Raw genomic sequence first — 16,965 nt, 5'->3', positions numbered from 1 at the left:
AATCGCAAGGGCCAGCCAGCAATTTCACCAGAAGAGGTACTGGTTGTTAGTGTGCCCAATTGTTACTGCAGCGTCTCTCTTCCATTTATACTCGATGGGGCTATCGAGACGATCTTGTTCGCAGGCACGGGTCAAGGCAATTACGGAGATAGTTGCAGAGCTCATGCGAGGAGTGAAGGAGGGGCGTGATGTAAATTTGAACACAGTCAAGTTTGAGGTACACCTCCAGCTGCCAGCTCCTGCACGATCATTGATCCTATGGATAGCAGGCTTTTGACTTGCGTACTAAGGGTCTCTTGTACTTCAGGCCTCCAAGAAGTATAGCCTGGCTAAGGCGCCAAAGCTGGTTGAGATTCTTAATGCCGTGCCTGAGGAGTACCGCAGCGTGCTCATACCACAGTACGTATCTTCACCCTCAGTTCCCAACACGCTCTGCACAGCTGGAACGCTCTGCTTCACTTGAGGGCCTCGCTCTACACAGCATTCAATGAATTCTTCGTTGTGCTGCAGGCTGCGAGCCAAGCCGGTGAGGACAGCGTCAGGCATAGCGGTGGTGGCAGTCATGTCCAAGCCCCACAGGTGCCCCCACATTGCCACGACGGGCAACATCTGCATTTACTGCCCGGGCGGCCCGGACAGCGACTTTGAGTACAGCACGCAGAGCTACACTGGGTATGAGCCGACCAGCATGCGCGCCATCAGGGCGCGTTACAACCCCTACGTCCAGGCCCGGGCTCGCGTTGACCAGCTGCGACGGCTGGGCCACTCTGTTGACAAGGTTGCTCCCACCTGCTGCCTCTTACAGCGTGTCTTGTTTGTGAGGTGCAGACATGCATGGCTAATTGCAATGCACCTTGATTGCAGGACTTTAGGTTTCCTGGACACATGCTCCAGATGATACAATGCTCTTTCTGGATACAGTGGGAATGAAATGATGTTGGTGTGGGGCAGGTGGAGTTTATTCTGATGGGCGGGACATTCATGTCACTGCCAGCAGAGTACCGGGACTACTTTGTGAGGGGCTTGCACGATGCGCTGTCGGGACACACCTCCTCAAACGTGGCTGAGGCTGTGCGCTTCAGCGAGCAGTCCCACACACGCTGCATCGGACTGACCATTGAGACCCGGCCCGACTACTGCCTGGGACCTCACTTGGACCATGTATGTCACACAAGCCTTGTTGGATGTTTTCCCGTGCCTGGCATCATCTCTTTTCTTGGAAACACGTGCAATGAGCATGTCTGCCTAGCTACTGGAAAACTGCAGGGTCAGAGAACAGAAGTGTTAAGAGCAGTCTGCCATCGTGAGATTGAATAGGTGTGTTTGTGCAGATGCTGTCTTATGGGTGCACCCGACTCGAGATTGGGCTTCAGAGCATATACGAGGATGTGGCGCGGGATACCAACAGAGGGCACACTGTCGCGGCTGTCGGGGAGTGCTTCAGGCTTGCAAAGGATGCCGGCTTCAAGGTGCCCAATCCTTTTCTGCCTCATTTCAGGTCAAGCGAGAACCTGGATGCGAGGAAATTTGGCGGTGGGCTCATGTGTCATATATTGCCTCTCGTATCATGGTACAGCATGGTTTCAGTGATGTGTATGGTGGTGCAGGTCATTGCGCACATGATGCCAGATCTTCCCAATGTGGGCTGGGAGCGCGACTTGGAGTCTTTCAGGGAGTTCTTCGAGAATCCGGCCTTCAGGACAGACGGGCTCAAGATATATCCCACGCTCGTCATCCGCGGCACTGGCCTGTATGAGCTGTGGAAGGCTGGCCTATATCACAATTACGACCCCACTCTTCTAGTGGAGCTGGTAGGCCTTCCATTCTCTTTACCTTTGTTTAGTTGATTCTTAGCTAACCTGAGATGGGGTAAGCTTGCTTTTGGCCTGACTTGAGGGTTGACAGCAGGCCTTCCATTCTTGTTACCTTTGCCTATTTGATTCTTAGCTAACCTGAGATGGGCTAAGCTTGCTTCTGGCCTGACTTGAGGGTTGACAGCGGCCTGCTCTTATCATTTGTTTCCTGGGGCCATCAGCCAGCATCAGAAATCAGCTTCACATCTGCCACAATCCCATTTGACTGTGTCAGGGACAAGTCAAAGGGGAGTTTTTACAACGGCCAGCTCTGCGGCTGTGAAAACTCCAACCTGCCTGGTTCCGTCAAGCACATGGGAAAGCTGAAAGAGCCATTCACAGTGGCCAACTCCCACATGCGCCAGAATGCCAACCTGCTTGATTGTATCCAACCATAAGTCACAGGAAAGCAGGAGGCTGTAGAGCTAAGAGGCAGCCGTTGGCGCGACAGGTGGCGCGTCTGCTGGCGCTGGTGCCTCCGTGGGTGCGCGTGTACCGCATACAGCGCGATATCCCCATGCCCCTCGTCACCAGCGGCGTTGAGAAGGGCAACCTGCGCGAGCTCGCCCTCGCGCGGATGGGCCAGCTCGGCCTGCACTGCCGTGACGTCCGCACCCGCGAAGTCGGCATCCAGGTGCGCATCCGCCCGGTGGCCTTAATTTGCTCCGGCACACATCAATGCCAATTGGAGGTCTGGGTGGTAGCCGCAGGTGTATGTTTCGTCCATCAGGTTCAGTGTGGGGTTTTCAATGGACACATTGGGCACCCGTGCTTACCTCCTAGATCTCCTGTTAGCCTCCCTCTGCCGCAAACAGAGACCTTCAGTCAATGTGATTGTTCTGTTGCATGGCAGGCCCCTTAGGGTAGGCTACATATTGCTAAGACTGCCTGCGTGCTCCAGGGGCTCCGACCGAGTCTGATGTTCTGTTTACCCATACCATTATGTTCTGTCTGGGCATAGGAATTGTTCAGCAAATCTACAGAGCACTGGCATTGATGTTCTGTGAGAGCCGCGCGAAAAATGTCACGTCTGGAAGCGCGTAAGGTTCAGCATCATCTCTGACTCCGGGCGTTAGGGCCTCTCCTGGCTCAAGGCAACAAAAAAGTTGTTCGGAAGTCCAGGCATTGAGGCCGTGTGGTGGGGCGTGCGCAGGACATCCACCAGAAGGTGTCGCCGGAGGAGGTGGAGCTGGTGCGGCGCGACTACACGGCCAACGCGGGGTGGGAAACATTCCTGTCCTATGAGGATCCGCGCCAGGACATCCTCATTGGCCTCCTGCGCCTGCGCCGCCTGCCGGGCCGCCGCTCCATCGTGCGCGAGCTCCACGTCTACGGCTCAGCCGTCGCCGTCCACGCCCGCGACACCTCCAAGCACCAGCACCAGGCGCGCGCCCATGACTCGACACAATTGCATCATTTTTACATTTGGGAGACCTGTGGAGAGCCACGTGAGGCTCATTGGTGTTATGTGCAGTCTCTCACTGTCCATTTTCGTATTGCAGAACTTGTCTTGTGTTTGTACTCTCATGAATTTGGCCTGCACTGGGAGCAGTTGTCTTACCTCTTGAAGTGCAGTGAGCAGACATTCCTCATTGTACAAACAGTGGCTCGGCTGCAGCAATGCTGGGGCAATATTCCGCCTGCGCCAGAGCACTGCTGATGGCTGACTGTTCGCATCTTGAAAAGTGCTGTCTTTCTGTTTCAAGTGTGATGGCAGCTGAGAACAAACAGGGAAACCGTAGTGCTGACATACGGGCGCGGGTGCAGGGGTACGGGACGCTGCTGCTGGAGGAGGCGGAGCGCATAGCGGCGAGCGAGCACCGCAGCCGCCAGCTGGCAATCATCAGCGGGGTGGGCACGCGGCATTACTACCGCAAACTGGGCTACCGGCTTGAGGGCCACTACATGATCAAGGACCTGCCCCCCGTGCAGCGCGGCTGGCGCTGCCACCAGGCCCCCCAGAAGCAGCCACACAGGTGACCTCAAGCTCTGCTGGCTGAGCAGGCGCCGGTCTTTTTGCCCTGGGATTTGGAAGGAGGGCCCACGTGGATGCATGACAACCTGAGCTGGCGCCGGCAACCTTGCCCTGGGGGATCTGAGAGGCGGGTCCACCTGGTTGCATGGCCAGCTGAGCAGGGGATAGCCACTCTGTCCTGACAATGCGACATGAGGATGGACATGGATGCCAGGGAGGAAAGGAATGTGGCTGCAAAGAGAGAGAGAGGCAATAATGTGACCTGCGCCTGGAGAGAGCAGACTGCAGATCTTGACCTTAGAAGCTGAACCACACCGGAACTTGACTTGAACAGCGTTTGCTGAATGCATGAATGTACATTAGCAGGCAATATCGAGCCTTGAATTTCCAGGTGCTTCTCTGCGCAGAAATCAAAATTCTAGCTGATTTGTTTTAAGTTTTGCAGCATGTGATCGAGCGTGGTGCATAGTGCATAGTGCATAGTGTCTTAAGTGGTTCACTGAGGAGCTGTTGTGCAAGGCATCTCTCCGGCGCATAATGTGTAAAGGCTCTGCTTTTATTACAGTGTGCAAGAGGACATAAAAATTCATGAATTCTGAATCCTGATCAGGCAGTAAAAATTTTAACCATGGGATGCATGGCATGGGTCAATCTGGAAACTCGTCATCCGAATAACCTCCAGTCTTGCACATCCTGCTGTGCAGATCAAACCCAAATATACATAATGGATCAATCAAAGGTGCACAGGGCTCAATTAATTGGCAATACAAGGTATGTACATATATTCACAGTATCATGCACAGCAATGCGACATTGTGAAATGTACTCCCACAACCCAGTCCAGTCCAGTTGCAGGATGCTGCCTAGCTAGGCGCATCACAAAGAGAAAACCATCCATCGTATTCAGTGTCCAGTAGCGCCTGTGGCTGAACAAGCTTGGCATCAACATGTACAAATACTGTAGCCAGTATGTCTGGAAGGCTGTGCAATCTCAAAGGCAGCCCAAAAAGTGCATTTTTTCTGTCCAAATCTCTAATGTCTGAATTTACAGAGAAACTGGTTCCACAGCAACCACTGTCGTGTGGAAGTTGGTCATCAAATGTAGGCTGCTGTCACGCCCCTCTTGCAAGCTGGACACCACTGCCTGAGGAACCTGCACAGCGGGGACATGATCAAGTCTCTCAGTTGTAGCCACTTCATAGAAAGAGATATGCAGACATCAGAGCACCGCAAGCGCAAGAGAGATAGGAGGAAGGGCTGCTCCTCGAGTGGGTATGGTGCAGCCACAACATTTATTTTGTCTCCTAGCCAGTGTCTCTCGTCAATGAGCGCCACCTGCAAGCTTAGAAGAAGCAGCTGGCGGTCCTCTTGCGGTGATGTCACAGGTCCAACATGATGGCGATGCTTTGCATCATCCACCTCCACATCCGGCCTCCGTGCAATCTGCATGATCATTGATCCAGAATCACAGCCTTGTGGCTTCCTTGACACTAGGTCAACAAATAGGCAGGCAGCCCGTTTCTGCTGTAGCATGGGAGTGAAGAAGCAGTAGGAACAGTGATTGTTGGAAAGGTACTCACATGTGCAGGTAACGGAGCATGTCCAGGTATCAATAGCTGGGCGCTGCTGCACAATTGCAAGCCTCGGCCATGCACAGCAATATGCACAGTCCTGCTGCGGCGCTGGAAGGCCTGTGACTGCAGCTTGGGCAACCACTTCCATGCCCCTGCCAACCTGGGCCATAGAGCTAGCCACACCTGCAAGTAACCCAGACTTGATCAGCATATACATCAATAGATCAGACCCCTTGAAGCTTTAAGGAAAGGGCAGGAGGTCCACATCGCATAGATTGAAGATGCACGGGATCTGGGGCTACTCACCACTGTCAGGAGGCTTGCAACAATAAGAAGCAGGCCCTTGCGCTGCTGCTCAATATCGCCAGATGCAGTGCTCAGATGGCTTGAGACATCAACACGGCCCATGCCGCTTGTAGTTGATTTCTCGGGTGGTGCTATGACTCGGGCGCTGTCCACATGCATGGCTGGAGCCACGTCATCCGCCAGCCAAGCATGCTTCCGCCTGATCCTGCCCTCACGTTCTGCCAGCACAAAGTAAAACATAAAATGAATTGTTTCCTTTTTACGGTTGCTGCAGGGGACTCTAAATTGACTTTTGCTGGCAAGCTACAATGCACAGAACACAAACTCAAGCGCACACAGGGTCGAAATTTGCATGCACGCCAAAGAGGGAACATTCTGATGTTGACTAAATGGCTATTCACCTGCATTTGGCCCTCCACCGTAGTTGCTGTCATAGATATCCCGAAGGCGAGCGCGGTACACCGGCAGCCGGTGCATCCAGAAGATGGTCCGCAGCCGCCGCTGCAGCGCATCGACCCGTGACATATCGCTCGCCAGCTCAGCGCTGACATCACCGACATCTGTCAGCACACCCCTCAGCTGCGCCGGCTTTGCGAGGCTCCACTGCTGGCCGATCGGCACATACTCGCCCAGCACAGCGAGCGGCAGCAGAAAAGCGCTCGCAAGCAAGCGCGCCCGCCGCAGAATTGTGGCGGCTGCGTCGCACTTGAGGCCGTCGATCTGCCCCAAGAGATGGCCTGCCGCGGCCAGCGCTACCTCCTCCTCGCTGTCCAGGCTGCTCAGGCTGCTGCTGCTGCTGATACAACTGCAAGGGCTGCTCAGTGGGTCCCCCTGCGCAAGAGCGCCGCCCTGGGAATCTCCAGATGCAGGGCGTGGGGCCTGCACATAGACGGCTCCTGCCGCGAGGCCTGGCGAGTGCTGTGCTTGTATGGTCGCTGCCTTTGCTGAAGTGCCCCAAAGTCTCTGTCTGCCGTCTGCCTTCACAAACGTGCTCCAGCTGTCCAGCTTTGTCGGCGCGTCATCAACCATGGAGGCAGCCAGCGGCTGTGGGCTGGCTTCTGGCAAAGTAGATGCTATAGATATTTTATGGACAGAGCTGTGCGCAAGCCGGGTCCCCGCTGCGGCAGCGGCAGAGCAGCGGGGCCTGCGGCCGGCGTCGTTGCGGAAGAGCCATGCGTCGGTGTCGGCCATTTCGAGCGACATGGACGACAGCTCTCCACGCGCGCCGCTGAGCATGTCCCTCAGCAGCGGCGATGGGAGGCCCAGGTGCAGCGGCCGGCTGAACACTAGGCCTGACTGCGATGCTGGGCAGGGCACGATGTTATTAAAGCTGCGCGGCTCTGCCTTGGCGCTTAATACCCGGTTGCGGCCAGGCGACTGTGGCGCGCCGCCGCCTTTTGTGCCGCCGAGTTGGGTGGCGACGGCGGCAGCTGCGCCTGCAAGATCTGGCAGCTGCCACGAAGCTACTGCCGGCGGCTGGGGGGCAGCTGGCGCACCCGGGATATCTGCAGAGCTGGGGTGCACCCGCCGGCCGAAGAAGCTGCCAAGGAGATCCTCTGCCAGAAATACAGGTATCATTCAGCCTTGTACTGTGGCCATGCAATCAAATGCTGACCTCTGACATTGCTTGCATGCTTGATCTGAAAAGGCCTGATTGCTCAATGCCAGCCCTTCATCACAGAACTGGGCAGTGAGTCTCACCAGGTAGGATGTAATTCTTGAACAGGCTGTGCCAGCCCTTCTCCTCAATAAGGCTGGCGAGTGCAGCATTGCCGATGGCCGGCGTGGCATATCCTATGCAAGACACCGGCACTCTGAAGATCTCTGAGGCCCTCTCCAGAGTGTGCAAGAGGTCCAACAAGCAGATCTGCGCCACAGCCCCTCCCAAGGAGTGTCCTGCGGAAAGCGAGAGCTACATGTCATAATGTTGATCCGCGAAGAAAGCTGCAATTCATCTGTAGCCAGTGCAACTGACCGATAGCAGCACTTTGATGCAATGTTTTACAAATTATGCAGGGCAGCTTTGAGGCCACAACTTTTGATCTTCAGTGGCTGTAGACAAAGCCAAGACATGCACATGCAATTGCGCAGATCATCCCTTACCGCACAACACAAGGCGAAGGCCCTGCTCCGATGCATGTCTGTACAGGCTGTGGATATCAACAGCCCTCGCACGCCGCAAGAAGCCTCTGTGCGCTTGTGGAGTATCCTGCTGTTGCAGAAAATCACTCAACTCATTGCATAGCTTGGGGATGTTTCTTGTATGGAATTGTCCCTCACAATGGGTGCGCTGCAACTCCCAAGTGTGGTCAGCAGGTTGGACCGGTCAGGAAGAGGATATATTATGTGGAGTTTTACTAGAGGGGTCCGCACATAGGCTCTTGCTTGAGATATTGTCTGTCTCTATGCTTCATCTATCTGTGAATTTGCTGTTGTTTCAAGCTCCCCAGCCCCTATTTTTGCAGCTTGATTTGCATTTGGGCAGGCCATAACAATGATGCCCCCAAATTCTCAGGTTCTCCTCTAGATTGCGCGGACTAGAAAGCAAGGCTTACCTGGCTGTTGCAAGCAGGCTCAGGCCAGATAGGGGCCATGCCTATGCTGGCATTGATAAGAATGTCACGCTGTTGTTTTGTGCCCATGAATGCCACATACAAGGCATCCTTGCTCTGAGCCACCATGTACCTGCACAACGTCCCTCTTTATTTTCATTGTGTCCAATGCTAGTAGGAAGCATCTCTTCTGTAAGGACATAAGATGGTCTGCGAGGGACTGAAGGCCCGTACCTGTGCGCCAAGTCTGGCGAGGACCATTGCAGCCTCAGTTGTATGTCGGAGGGATTGGGCAGAGCTCTGCAAAGCTCGTCTGCGACATGTGCAGCCTGTGGCAAGCCTCCTGGATCCAATATTCTGTAAACTGTTTCTGAGAGTGCCAGTGCGAGAAAGGCATCCTGCACACAGCAGCACCTTCATCATTATCTCTGCTGGATCAACTCATTGCATTGTCATTCTTGTTTGAAGATGACAAAATCGAAATAGTTGCTGCAACCTAGTCCCTCGAAAGCCTGTGACACTGCTGTGCTGCGCGTCTCGAACTCCGTCTGTCTGACCAAGGACGCAACACAGGCCGCACCTTCAGCTGGTCACTCGAATCGATTCCCAGGGTTTTTATAGTCTGGCTGGGTCTGATGGCACTAATAAGGCGTCCGCTGTTGCGCGTCTGACCCATCCGAAGAGGCAAGTGGCTGACGCTTTTCAGCGCCCTCAATCTCGACTGCCCAGCTGAGCGTATACCAAAGGCTGGATTGAGCTTCCAAGTTGCCTCAACGTGACCAATGTAGAACGAGATTCCGGGAGCCATCAGAGGAGACAAGCAGGCCGAAACGAAAGTGGCACGTTCCCGCACGAGGGGACATTCTCGCTTCCGGTGAGAGGCTCGCACGATTTAAGCCACTTCACCAGTTTTGAAAGAAACACTATTTCATTCTATGAATAAATGGTGGGCGAATGTTGCATCACATAAGCTGAGGAGCTTCCTGGAGGATGGCAGAGAACGTGCGAGCACGTGCTGAGGGGCTCCCGCTCGAGGGGTCTTGTGATGGAAACAAGGGATATATCTCAGGGCTGACGTGAAAGTTCACATGAACATGCAAAGCAGTCGCAACATTTCCATAGAAAGGTTTGATATCATATTTGATTGCTAGAACTTGATTTGTAGGTTCTAGATAGAGTATTCGTCAGATTTATTGTCAAGGTACGCATCACATGAATATTGTACTCCAGCCAAGCTCCACTAGATCTGCCTTCAAGGCTGTGCAATCAGGACATCGAAACAGGAGATCCACATCACGGAGATCCAACACAATGGCGATATTCACTTTGGGTCAGAGCAAGGAGAAGAGGACCAGTGCAAAGGCTGAGGTGATTGATACCAGTTACATCTGGATGCGGTGTTCATCAAATGAGCGAAATTAGAACAATCTTGCAAGCATTTTGCCTTCTGCCATGACCATGTGCACTTGTGTACAGTTGCTCGAATTGATTTCGAGGCTCGACAGAGGAGCATCAGCTTCTACTAGTGAGAAATCAGAGGTAATTTATAAGTTGCTGCCTACTGCGTTGTGTCCACTTTTGTAAGAAGCATGAGCTAATCATTTTTATTGCTGCCCTCCAGGTGGATCAATTAGCACAAAAGCTAGAGCGAGTGAACCCAAACAAGAAAGCTCTTGCCAGTCCACTGCTCAGTGCCAAATGGAGACTACTATACACCACAAGTGCAAGCATATTGGGAACAACAAAGCCACCATTCTTGAGACCCCAAGGGCCAATTTATCAGACGATTGGTAATCATCTGCCCAGTCTTCTCCTGCATATTCAGCACTGCAAGACTTGCCTTCTCATTGTGTCAATAAAATCGCTGCTGCATACAGATGCGCAGAACCTCACAGCCCAAAACCAGGAGACATGGCCATTCTTCAATCAGGTATGCGATCTGTGTCAGGCCATTCGTTGTAGTGGCTGTGCTTTGACAGAACTAGGAACAGGTTGGTGCGACGCAACAGCTGCATCAGATGATAGAAATCTGTATGTTCAGGTGAAGGCTACCTTGACGCCAGAGACTGCTTCGAGGGTGGCGGTGCAGTTCAGGGAGTTCAAGATCCTTGGCCTGATCCCAGTCAAGGCACCGCCGTCGGCTCGGGGGAAACTGGATACCACTTACCTGGATGAAGACCTCCGCATCTCAAGGGGAGACAAGGGGAATCTTTTTGTGCTGGAGAGAGCTGGCCCTGTTGAATGATTGGGGATGGATAGCTGGATAGCGTCCTTTTCCTGGATTATTCTAGAAGAGCAAGTATAACCACAACAATTGCATTGAGTGCCAATTTTATCATAGCTTAAGTCTTGCTGAGAGTTCCTAAGCAGACATTGAGTTACTTAATAGCTGACCCGATCGCGATGGCACTTCAAGCGCGTAAAATTTATTCTCCGTGACAACTATTGGCGATGGCAGTGTACAAACATGCGTACGTTGGTGCCTCCCAAATCCCCTACGATGCATCCTTTGCCTGCATCCAATGTATGTTCACAGCCACCTTCGATGCAGCATGTGCGCACTGATGTCACCCCTAGGCCTAATAGCATGCATGCATATATATGCTCAGCTTAGCGCTAACCATGCTAGCCAATTTCGGAACCCTGGAAACGATGACACTTCTTGAGATCGTTCTCGGAGTGAAAGAATAAAAGCATAGCTTGGGTACCGGCTTCAATCACATAGCGGTAGGCAGTCTTGAGCTAGTGTTGAGAGGAAAGGAAGGTGCAAGAAGCTAGCAGGTGGCAAGAAGGAACGCCGAATGATCGATTTTCCGAGACTCCTGGAAATGGAGAGAAAGTGGAGCGTTGAAATTTGCTATCACCTCATCAAGTACAGTGTAATTGATTGTGAGAGCCAGCCTATCAGAAAACCCACTTAATGGGTGTTGAACTCGCCTACCTCGGCAAAGGGAGAAAAATTTACTGCATCTTGAATAAGGCCTGAAGTGAAGTGCGTGCTGTACCTTTCGACTCAGCATATCTGATTGGAAAAATGGCGACAGGACTACTGGACAGCTGGAGGTACGTCTTGTTCTTGTTCAAGACCTTCATGTTCTCCTCTTACTTACTTTGGGGACTTGCCAGAATCTTCGACACCATCTTACAGTCTTCTGATCCTCGACAGGGACTCTAAGACATTCCGTCCGAAGAAAACGACTCCTATGGGTAGCAAGGTACGCTCAGATGTGTTTTCGTTGTGTCTGTGTGCTTTTCAGTGCTGAAGGTTCGAGGTGCTCAAGTCAGCTGTGTGCTGCAGGGCCTCACATTAAAGAGGCATATAGACGCTACTTTGGGCCAAGGAAAAGTAAGAGAGGCAGTACGTCTGCCAGCTGGGGAGGACTTGAATGAGTGGCTCGCTGTCAATACTGTGGACTTCTACAATGCAATCTCGGTGTTGTACAGCACACTTGATGAGTACTGCGCAGCCTCTTCCTGCCCCATAATGTCTGCTGGACCCAAGGTAGCTTGAAAGCTTCCTGGTCTTCCAATCTTTGCTTGAAAATTTCATTGCTTCTGCACAAGCACCCTATGCCTTCTTATTCTCATCCTTGTGATGCTGCAATTGTGTGAAGACTCCTGTGCTCGCCGTACAGTATGAGTACCTCTGGGCAGACGGAGTGAAGGTCAAGAAGCCTGTGCGCTTGACAGCACCGGAGTACATCAATGCCCTGTGTGATTGGATTGAAACACAGGTGACATCCCCGCCCTGCTCTGAAGATGACCCCTGTGACACTTTATGACTCAATTGCCGCTCTGAGACAAAATGATTGGATCCCGTGTTGACAGTAATTTAACCATGTGTGATCAGATTGATGACCCAAGGCTCTTTCCCCAGCATTATGGAGAACCATTCCCGCTCAAGTTCAAAGACGTCATTGACAGCATTTTCAAGCGGCTTTTCCGGGTGTATGCACACATCTATCACTCGCACTTCAAGCACATATGTGCCCTGGGGGAGGAGGCGCACCTCAACACCTGCTTCAAGCACTTCATGTACTTCACTGAGGTGTGTCTGAAGTGCCTATTTGATGAGGGACAAACGGCCCTGAGAGCAATGCTGGTGCTTTGAATCTGGATGCCTGAGAGCAATGCCAAATCTACATGGAGGCACGGGGTATAGATACAATTGTATTTGCATGGCCTTGACTTTTTGAAGATTGACTTGAGCATCGATTGCATAAAGCTGTGAGGTGCAACACTGATGGCAGTGATTGTGTGTGGGGGACAGGCGTACAATCTTATACAGCCGAAGGAGTTGGCCCCTCTACAAGACCTCATCACGCAAATGCTGAGCACTTGATTCCATCCTTGTGATTTATCAGCTTGATATTCATGGTGATTCTGACGCATGCTGAGCTGACGTATGTCTTGGCAAATCCTTTTATAGGTTGAGGGGACCACGGTCTGTTTTGGTAGAGCCTCTGGTTTGCCAGGTTTCTGGCAGTAGTTGTCCAAAGTCTGCACCAGCGGTCATATGATATTCTCAGTGTGGTTTGGAGTATCGGTGTGGGATGTTTTCTGCATGGTTTCCGTGATGGAGAGTGATGGGAGGCAAATGAGTCTGTCAGAACGGTTGCTGTGGGGATTGCCTATGGTCTTTGCTGACCACAAAGAGCAATCGAGAGTGGGAGATAGAGAGAAAATAGAACCTCATTAAGTAATAGACAGCAACTTCTCCAGCTCCAACATAATTTCTGCTTGGAGCTCTGAGAGCCTTCTGCAGCAGCTGCATGTTGGTGTCAGAGGATGCAATCTATAGTTGCTGCGCATTGACAGGTTTTATAGTGTACCTGTTCTCAGAAGTTGCAAGAATTTCCTGGATATATAATATAATAGATATAACCCTTGCTCTTCCTGGATGTATGAACGGCCTTGAATCCAGATACTCCGGACAGACAGTCAGGATCCTGTACAGTACTTTACAGCTCAGGTGTTGTGTGTGTAATCGCTGTTAAAATAACATTAATTAAATTTCTGCAGCCCATGGGCCAAAGTAAGGCAAAACTGAACTGCATACACAGAGTGAGCCAATGCCATGGCAGCAAGACCTGTCTCGAGAACTTTCCGTCTAATAGCCTGATGATCATGTTCTCGTGCGTTTAGGTGCGTCATACTGCAGACACTTGCTCAAAGCATTCTATGTTGTTCAGCTGAACGTTCATTTATTCTGTTCTGCACAAGTCATTAGCAGCTCGTACCTGATCTCTTAAGTATACATGCATCACTGGCGAGGTTTAAATTTATGCACATGGGCAGCCACCGGTGTATGGATGCATGGTGGCATGCAAATCAATCCTGCAATGTTGCTCTATAATCACTTGTCGAACTGCGCTCAAAAGCGGCACACAAAGCGATGGACACCGCATGACTGAGGCTCAGACTTTCCTGCAAGCGGCCCATGTGGATCGAGCACACTGCGCTGCAGGCTGCCACTTCCTCAGCTGTGAGCCCTGTCACCTCTCGGCCAAACACAAACGCCACCTTCTCCCCACCGGACGCAGAAGGGCCAAGCAGCCCTTCCCTTTCAAGGTGGTCTGTCATCTGCGTGACAGTGCTGAACGCATCTACTCCATCAAGCCCTGGTGAACGAAGGAGCAAACAGACAACGCCTCAGATTTGACCCTGTTCGGCCCAAGGTACATCCCAGTATGTGACAGGCTAATCAATGCTTGACAAAGTGGAATGCTTGTGAGCTTGACAGTGATCATTTTGTCACATGCAACCTCAAACAAGCAGGAAGCTGCGGTATCAAGCTACAAGCCAGGTGCATGTCGTTTCAGAAGACTCCTTGGCATGTGTTGCACCTCAGTGGGCCAGGCATTGTCAAAGGCTCACCCTGTGGCCAGCGTGTGAATGCCACACTATAGGAGCACCCCTGCAGGGCCTCCTGGACGCTGCTGAATTCACCCGCCTGCCACAGCAGCCGCTGGCCGCCCATGGCAGAATTCAGGGCAGATTTGACCGTTGTTGGGCAGGAAGGACCCACGATGCGGAGTTCATCCACCTCGAAGCAGTTGCAGGCGCGAGCCACCGCACCAACATTGGGAGGCTTCTCTGGGCTCACGAGCACCACTGCCAGATTTCCCAATGCCGCTGGGGGCTCAAGCTGGGGCTTCCAAAACCTCTGTAAAGTGTCCTTTTTCAGATTCCTGCAGGTCAATAGCAGCTTGAGGCCGCGTCTTTGGTATTTCTTCCCTGGATCACTCTCAGATCAGTGTCTGGTTTAAGTAAAAACGGGTTCACAATAGAGACTTTTGCTTGCAAAGAAAACAAACTGCAGGATAAATACCTGATGTTGTCTATTAGTTGGGTTCGTTGATCCCTAGGGTCGCAAGAATTGCAGATCGAAGAAGAACGTCCTTTGTGAGCTCGAAATATTTGGCCACAATTTGGAAGCCTTAGACCATAAAAAGGGCAAGCAAACATCCCTTCAAATTTCTACATGTCGCCATCACAACTTCAGTTCTCCATTAGGGGCCCATTCCCCTCAAATCTCTCGGGCCACATGACTCGATAAAGTGCAGATTAGTAGTACTACTAGTGGTCACGCATCCTACTCTGTCGGGCAAAATCCACTACTTTAGTGGACATGCACTCCACTACATTAGTGGATTTGGCTCTCTTTCTGAGCACGCCCCTTCGGGGCGTGCAATAACAAAAGCAATGCTGCACATCCTTCAGATTTACCTACAACAATCTCAGCATTGCATAGTACCTCCGTCAAGCTAATTATTTCGGTCAAGCCTGTATCTATAGGATCGTGCGCTACTCGTTTCTGCGAAGACAGCAATGCCATTTGCCAGGTTACCGTTGCAAAGTAGGATTTGAAAGGGGGGTGGGACGGCCGCAAATGTTTATGGGAGTAATTTAAACGAATTCTTGAAGTCTTCTGTCGCTGGCCATGTGAGGTTCGCACTTTTGCCGGTTTTTTGGCATCCCCATCCTTGACTTGTTTGGACTCAGCTAATCGAATGTCACGACCATCGACGTGCATGTCTACTTCTTTCGTAGTGACTGCATGCCCTGCCAAGCCAATTCCTTGAAATGAAATGCGTGCAGGCAACACAGAGCGTTCACCTGAATTGAGCACTGATGCACCGGACAGACACTGAAGTCGTCTACAATCTAAACCAACATCAAGTTCAATTGTTCTGGTGAGCGTTACGATCCCTCTGCTGCTGTGAGTAGCCGTGGGTGTCTGCCCTGACCTGGCTTTGCTTGGAATGCCAATCTGATGAGGAGCATCTGGAGAGGACTGTGCACCCCAAAGAGTAGCAAGTAGCCCAGGTGCTTGTAAGGATAGTTGTATCACTTGTACTAGAAGGCATGCTGCTGATGTACTTCTCATTCCTTTAATGTCCTGGTGGATCACTTGCAGAAACCGTTGTGTGATGACTTCATGCAGGACGAATGGTCAGGAACAAGAGGTGGAGGGTCAGTGTCAAGGTGATACCATCAGCCGACACTCCTGCTCTGCTGCAGCCAGGCCGCAGATTTGGGAGGAACCTAGGCAGCACTGTGGCAACATCTGCACCGAGGGGACCCCGGAGGCCGGCCAGCGCCCTTCCATCCTGGCGGATCCCTGCAAGAAACACAGCTCAGCAGGAAGAACAGCAGGATGGCTTTGCAGATGGAGATGGAGAAGCCGCTGCTGCCTATTATCAGCCTCCGCCCTCACGCCGGCGTCTGCGGAAACAGGCAGCTCAAGAGGATAATAGACGGCTGCACCAAGCATGGGATGCGTGCTTTGATGACAATGTATTCAGGAACACATGTTTCCAAGCTGGTCAGCCTGCACGCCAAGCAGCACTGAAGCAGCAGCTGCAGGCAGAGTTTTTGACAGCTGCCAGAGCAGCCCTGCCCGCTTGCAGTCCATGCAGTCAGGCTGGGAGGGTGGGATCAGTGTGGGAGCAGGTGGAGACGATCAGCAGGCTTGTGTATGTCTCGATCAGCGGCAGGACAGAGGTCAGCCCCCCAGCATTCAGGTGTGGCGGGTGCAGTGCCGCCTTCACAGTCGATCCTGTGAGCATGGGATGCTTTCCTGCAACGCCACAGAGGCCGCTGGTTTACTACTCTGGAGCGCTCATGTTGCAGACGCATGAGCTCAGCCTCGCCAGCCCAACCTCAATGGTCGCCTGGACTAGCGCCCTGGAGGAGGTGCACGTCAGGAACGGCTGTGTGCCGTACGGGCAACTGAGTGGCCTGCCCAAAAATATCTGGAGGAACCTCCCAGTGGCGGTCAGACAGTGGCGCAGAATGGACATCGCCACACATGACCTCAACAGGCTTGGCGTGCAGCCCATCTGTTCGGAGGCAGGGCTCAGCGGTGACTCAGACTTGCAGCTCGGCCAGCCGCCGCCGCCCCAGGAGAACACTCAGAGGGAAGCAGCAGCGTCGTCATCGCCACCAGAAATGGAAGCAGGCAGCCTCGCGGCTCAAACTGGCAGAGATGCAGCTGAGGTGGGCCCGGCGACCCAGGAATCTCTGGACAGTCGTGCCTCCGGGGGCCCCACTGTGCAGTGTCCTTGCTGCTTTCGCACTTGCGTGGCAGCCATTGCTGACGCCTGCCTGGGACTCACGCAGCTCAGGGCGGCGGGCAAAGCCTCTGATTTCCTGCAGCCGAAGCTGCCCTATAGCCCCTTCATTGCTGATGAAGAGGTGAA

General features: G+C 52.5%; 7 protein-coding genes across 7 annotated transcripts; 4 read left to right on the top strand and 3 right to left on the bottom strand.

The window, feature by feature from the left end:
* Positions 1 to 94: 94 nt before the first annotated feature.
* COCSUDRAFT_52155 (histone acetyltransferase) lies at positions 95 to 4,385 on the top strand (the record flags this gene model as incomplete). Its single annotated transcript, XM_005651892.1, has 9 exons — positions 95 to 217; positions 308 to 399; positions 511 to 778; positions 952 to 1,161; positions 1,332 to 1,469; positions 1,608 to 1,811; positions 2,305 to 2,487; positions 3,007 to 3,237; positions 3,621 to 4,385. The coding sequence occupies 9 exons, from the start codon at positions 95 to 97 to the stop codon at positions 3,831 to 3,833; spliced, it is 1,662 nt and encodes a 553-aa protein (XP_005651949.1). The 3' UTR covers positions 3,834 to 4,385.
* Positions 4,386 to 4,873: 488 nt separating this feature from the next.
* On the bottom strand, positions 4,874 to 8,936 carry COCSUDRAFT_55414 (hypothetical protein; the record flags this gene model as incomplete). Its single annotated transcript, XM_005651891.1, has 8 exons — positions 4,874 to 4,981; positions 5,164 to 5,271; positions 5,709 to 5,926; positions 6,110 to 7,264; positions 7,410 to 7,575; positions 8,264 to 8,393; positions 8,495 to 8,658; positions 8,841 to 8,936. 8 exons carry the CDS (start codon positions 8,934 to 8,936, stop codon positions 4,874 to 4,876), a joined length of 2,145 nt encoding a protein of 714 aa, XP_005651948.1.
* Positions 8,937 to 9,718: 782 nt separating this feature from the next.
* COCSUDRAFT_11728 (plastid fibrillin 3) lies at positions 9,719 to 10,505 on the top strand (the record flags this gene model as incomplete). The annotated part of the gene is made up of 4 exons (XM_005651890.1): positions 9,719 to 9,799; positions 9,882 to 10,050; positions 10,138 to 10,190; positions 10,302 to 10,505. The coding sequence occupies 4 exons, from the start codon at positions 9,719 to 9,721 to the stop codon at positions 10,503 to 10,505; spliced, it is 507 nt and encodes a 168-aa protein (XP_005651947.1).
* Positions 10,506 to 11,139: 634 nt separating this feature from the next.
* COCSUDRAFT_26712 (cytokinesis-related protein) lies at positions 11,140 to 12,602 on the top strand (the record flags this gene model as incomplete). The annotated part of the gene is made up of 6 exons (XM_005651889.1): positions 11,140 to 11,323; positions 11,427 to 11,475; positions 11,559 to 11,762; positions 11,896 to 11,994; positions 12,111 to 12,308; positions 12,531 to 12,602. Exons 1-6 carry the CDS (start codon positions 11,295 to 11,297, stop codon positions 12,600 to 12,602), a joined length of 651 nt encoding a protein of 216 aa, XP_005651946.1. The 5' UTR covers positions 11,140 to 11,294.
* Positions 12,587 to 13,275, bottom strand: COCSUDRAFT_31997 (hypothetical protein). The gene has a single exon (XM_005651888.1). It carries the CDS (start codon positions 13,032 to 13,034, stop codon positions 12,867 to 12,869), a length of 168 nt encoding a protein of 55 aa, XP_005651945.1. The 5' UTR covers positions 13,035 to 13,275; the 3' UTR covers positions 12,587 to 12,866.
* Positions 13,276 to 13,616: 341 nt separating this feature from the next.
* Positions 13,617 to 14,240, bottom strand: COCSUDRAFT_55412 (hypothetical protein; the record flags this gene model as incomplete). Its single annotated transcript, XM_005651887.1, has 3 exons — positions 13,617 to 13,628; positions 13,760 to 13,881; positions 14,138 to 14,240. The coding sequence occupies 3 exons, from the start codon at positions 14,238 to 14,240 to the stop codon at positions 13,617 to 13,619; spliced, it is 237 nt and encodes a 78-aa protein (XP_005651944.1).
* A 752-nt stretch (positions 14,241 to 14,992) lies between these two features.
* COCSUDRAFT_26709 (hypothetical protein) lies at positions 14,993 to 16,613 on the top strand (the record flags this gene model as incomplete). Its single annotated transcript, XM_005651886.1, has 3 exons — positions 14,993 to 15,210; positions 15,362 to 15,456; positions 15,708 to 16,613. A coding segment is annotated over exon 3 (900 nt), but the record flags the coding sequence as incomplete, so codon positions are not given.
* Between the last annotated feature and the right edge of the window lie 352 nt (positions 16,614 to 16,965).

The sequence above is a fragment of the Coccomyxa subellipsoidea genome, assembly GCF_000258705.1.
Source record: "Coccomyxa subellipsoidea C-169, whole genome shotgun sequence".
NCBI classification, from domain to species: domain Eukaryota; kingdom Viridiplantae; phylum Chlorophyta; class Trebouxiophyceae; family Coccomyxaceae; genus Coccomyxa; species Coccomyxa subellipsoidea.
Note: the sequence above shows the minus strand (reverse complement) of the source record. Positions and strands in the feature narration are given on the sequence as shown.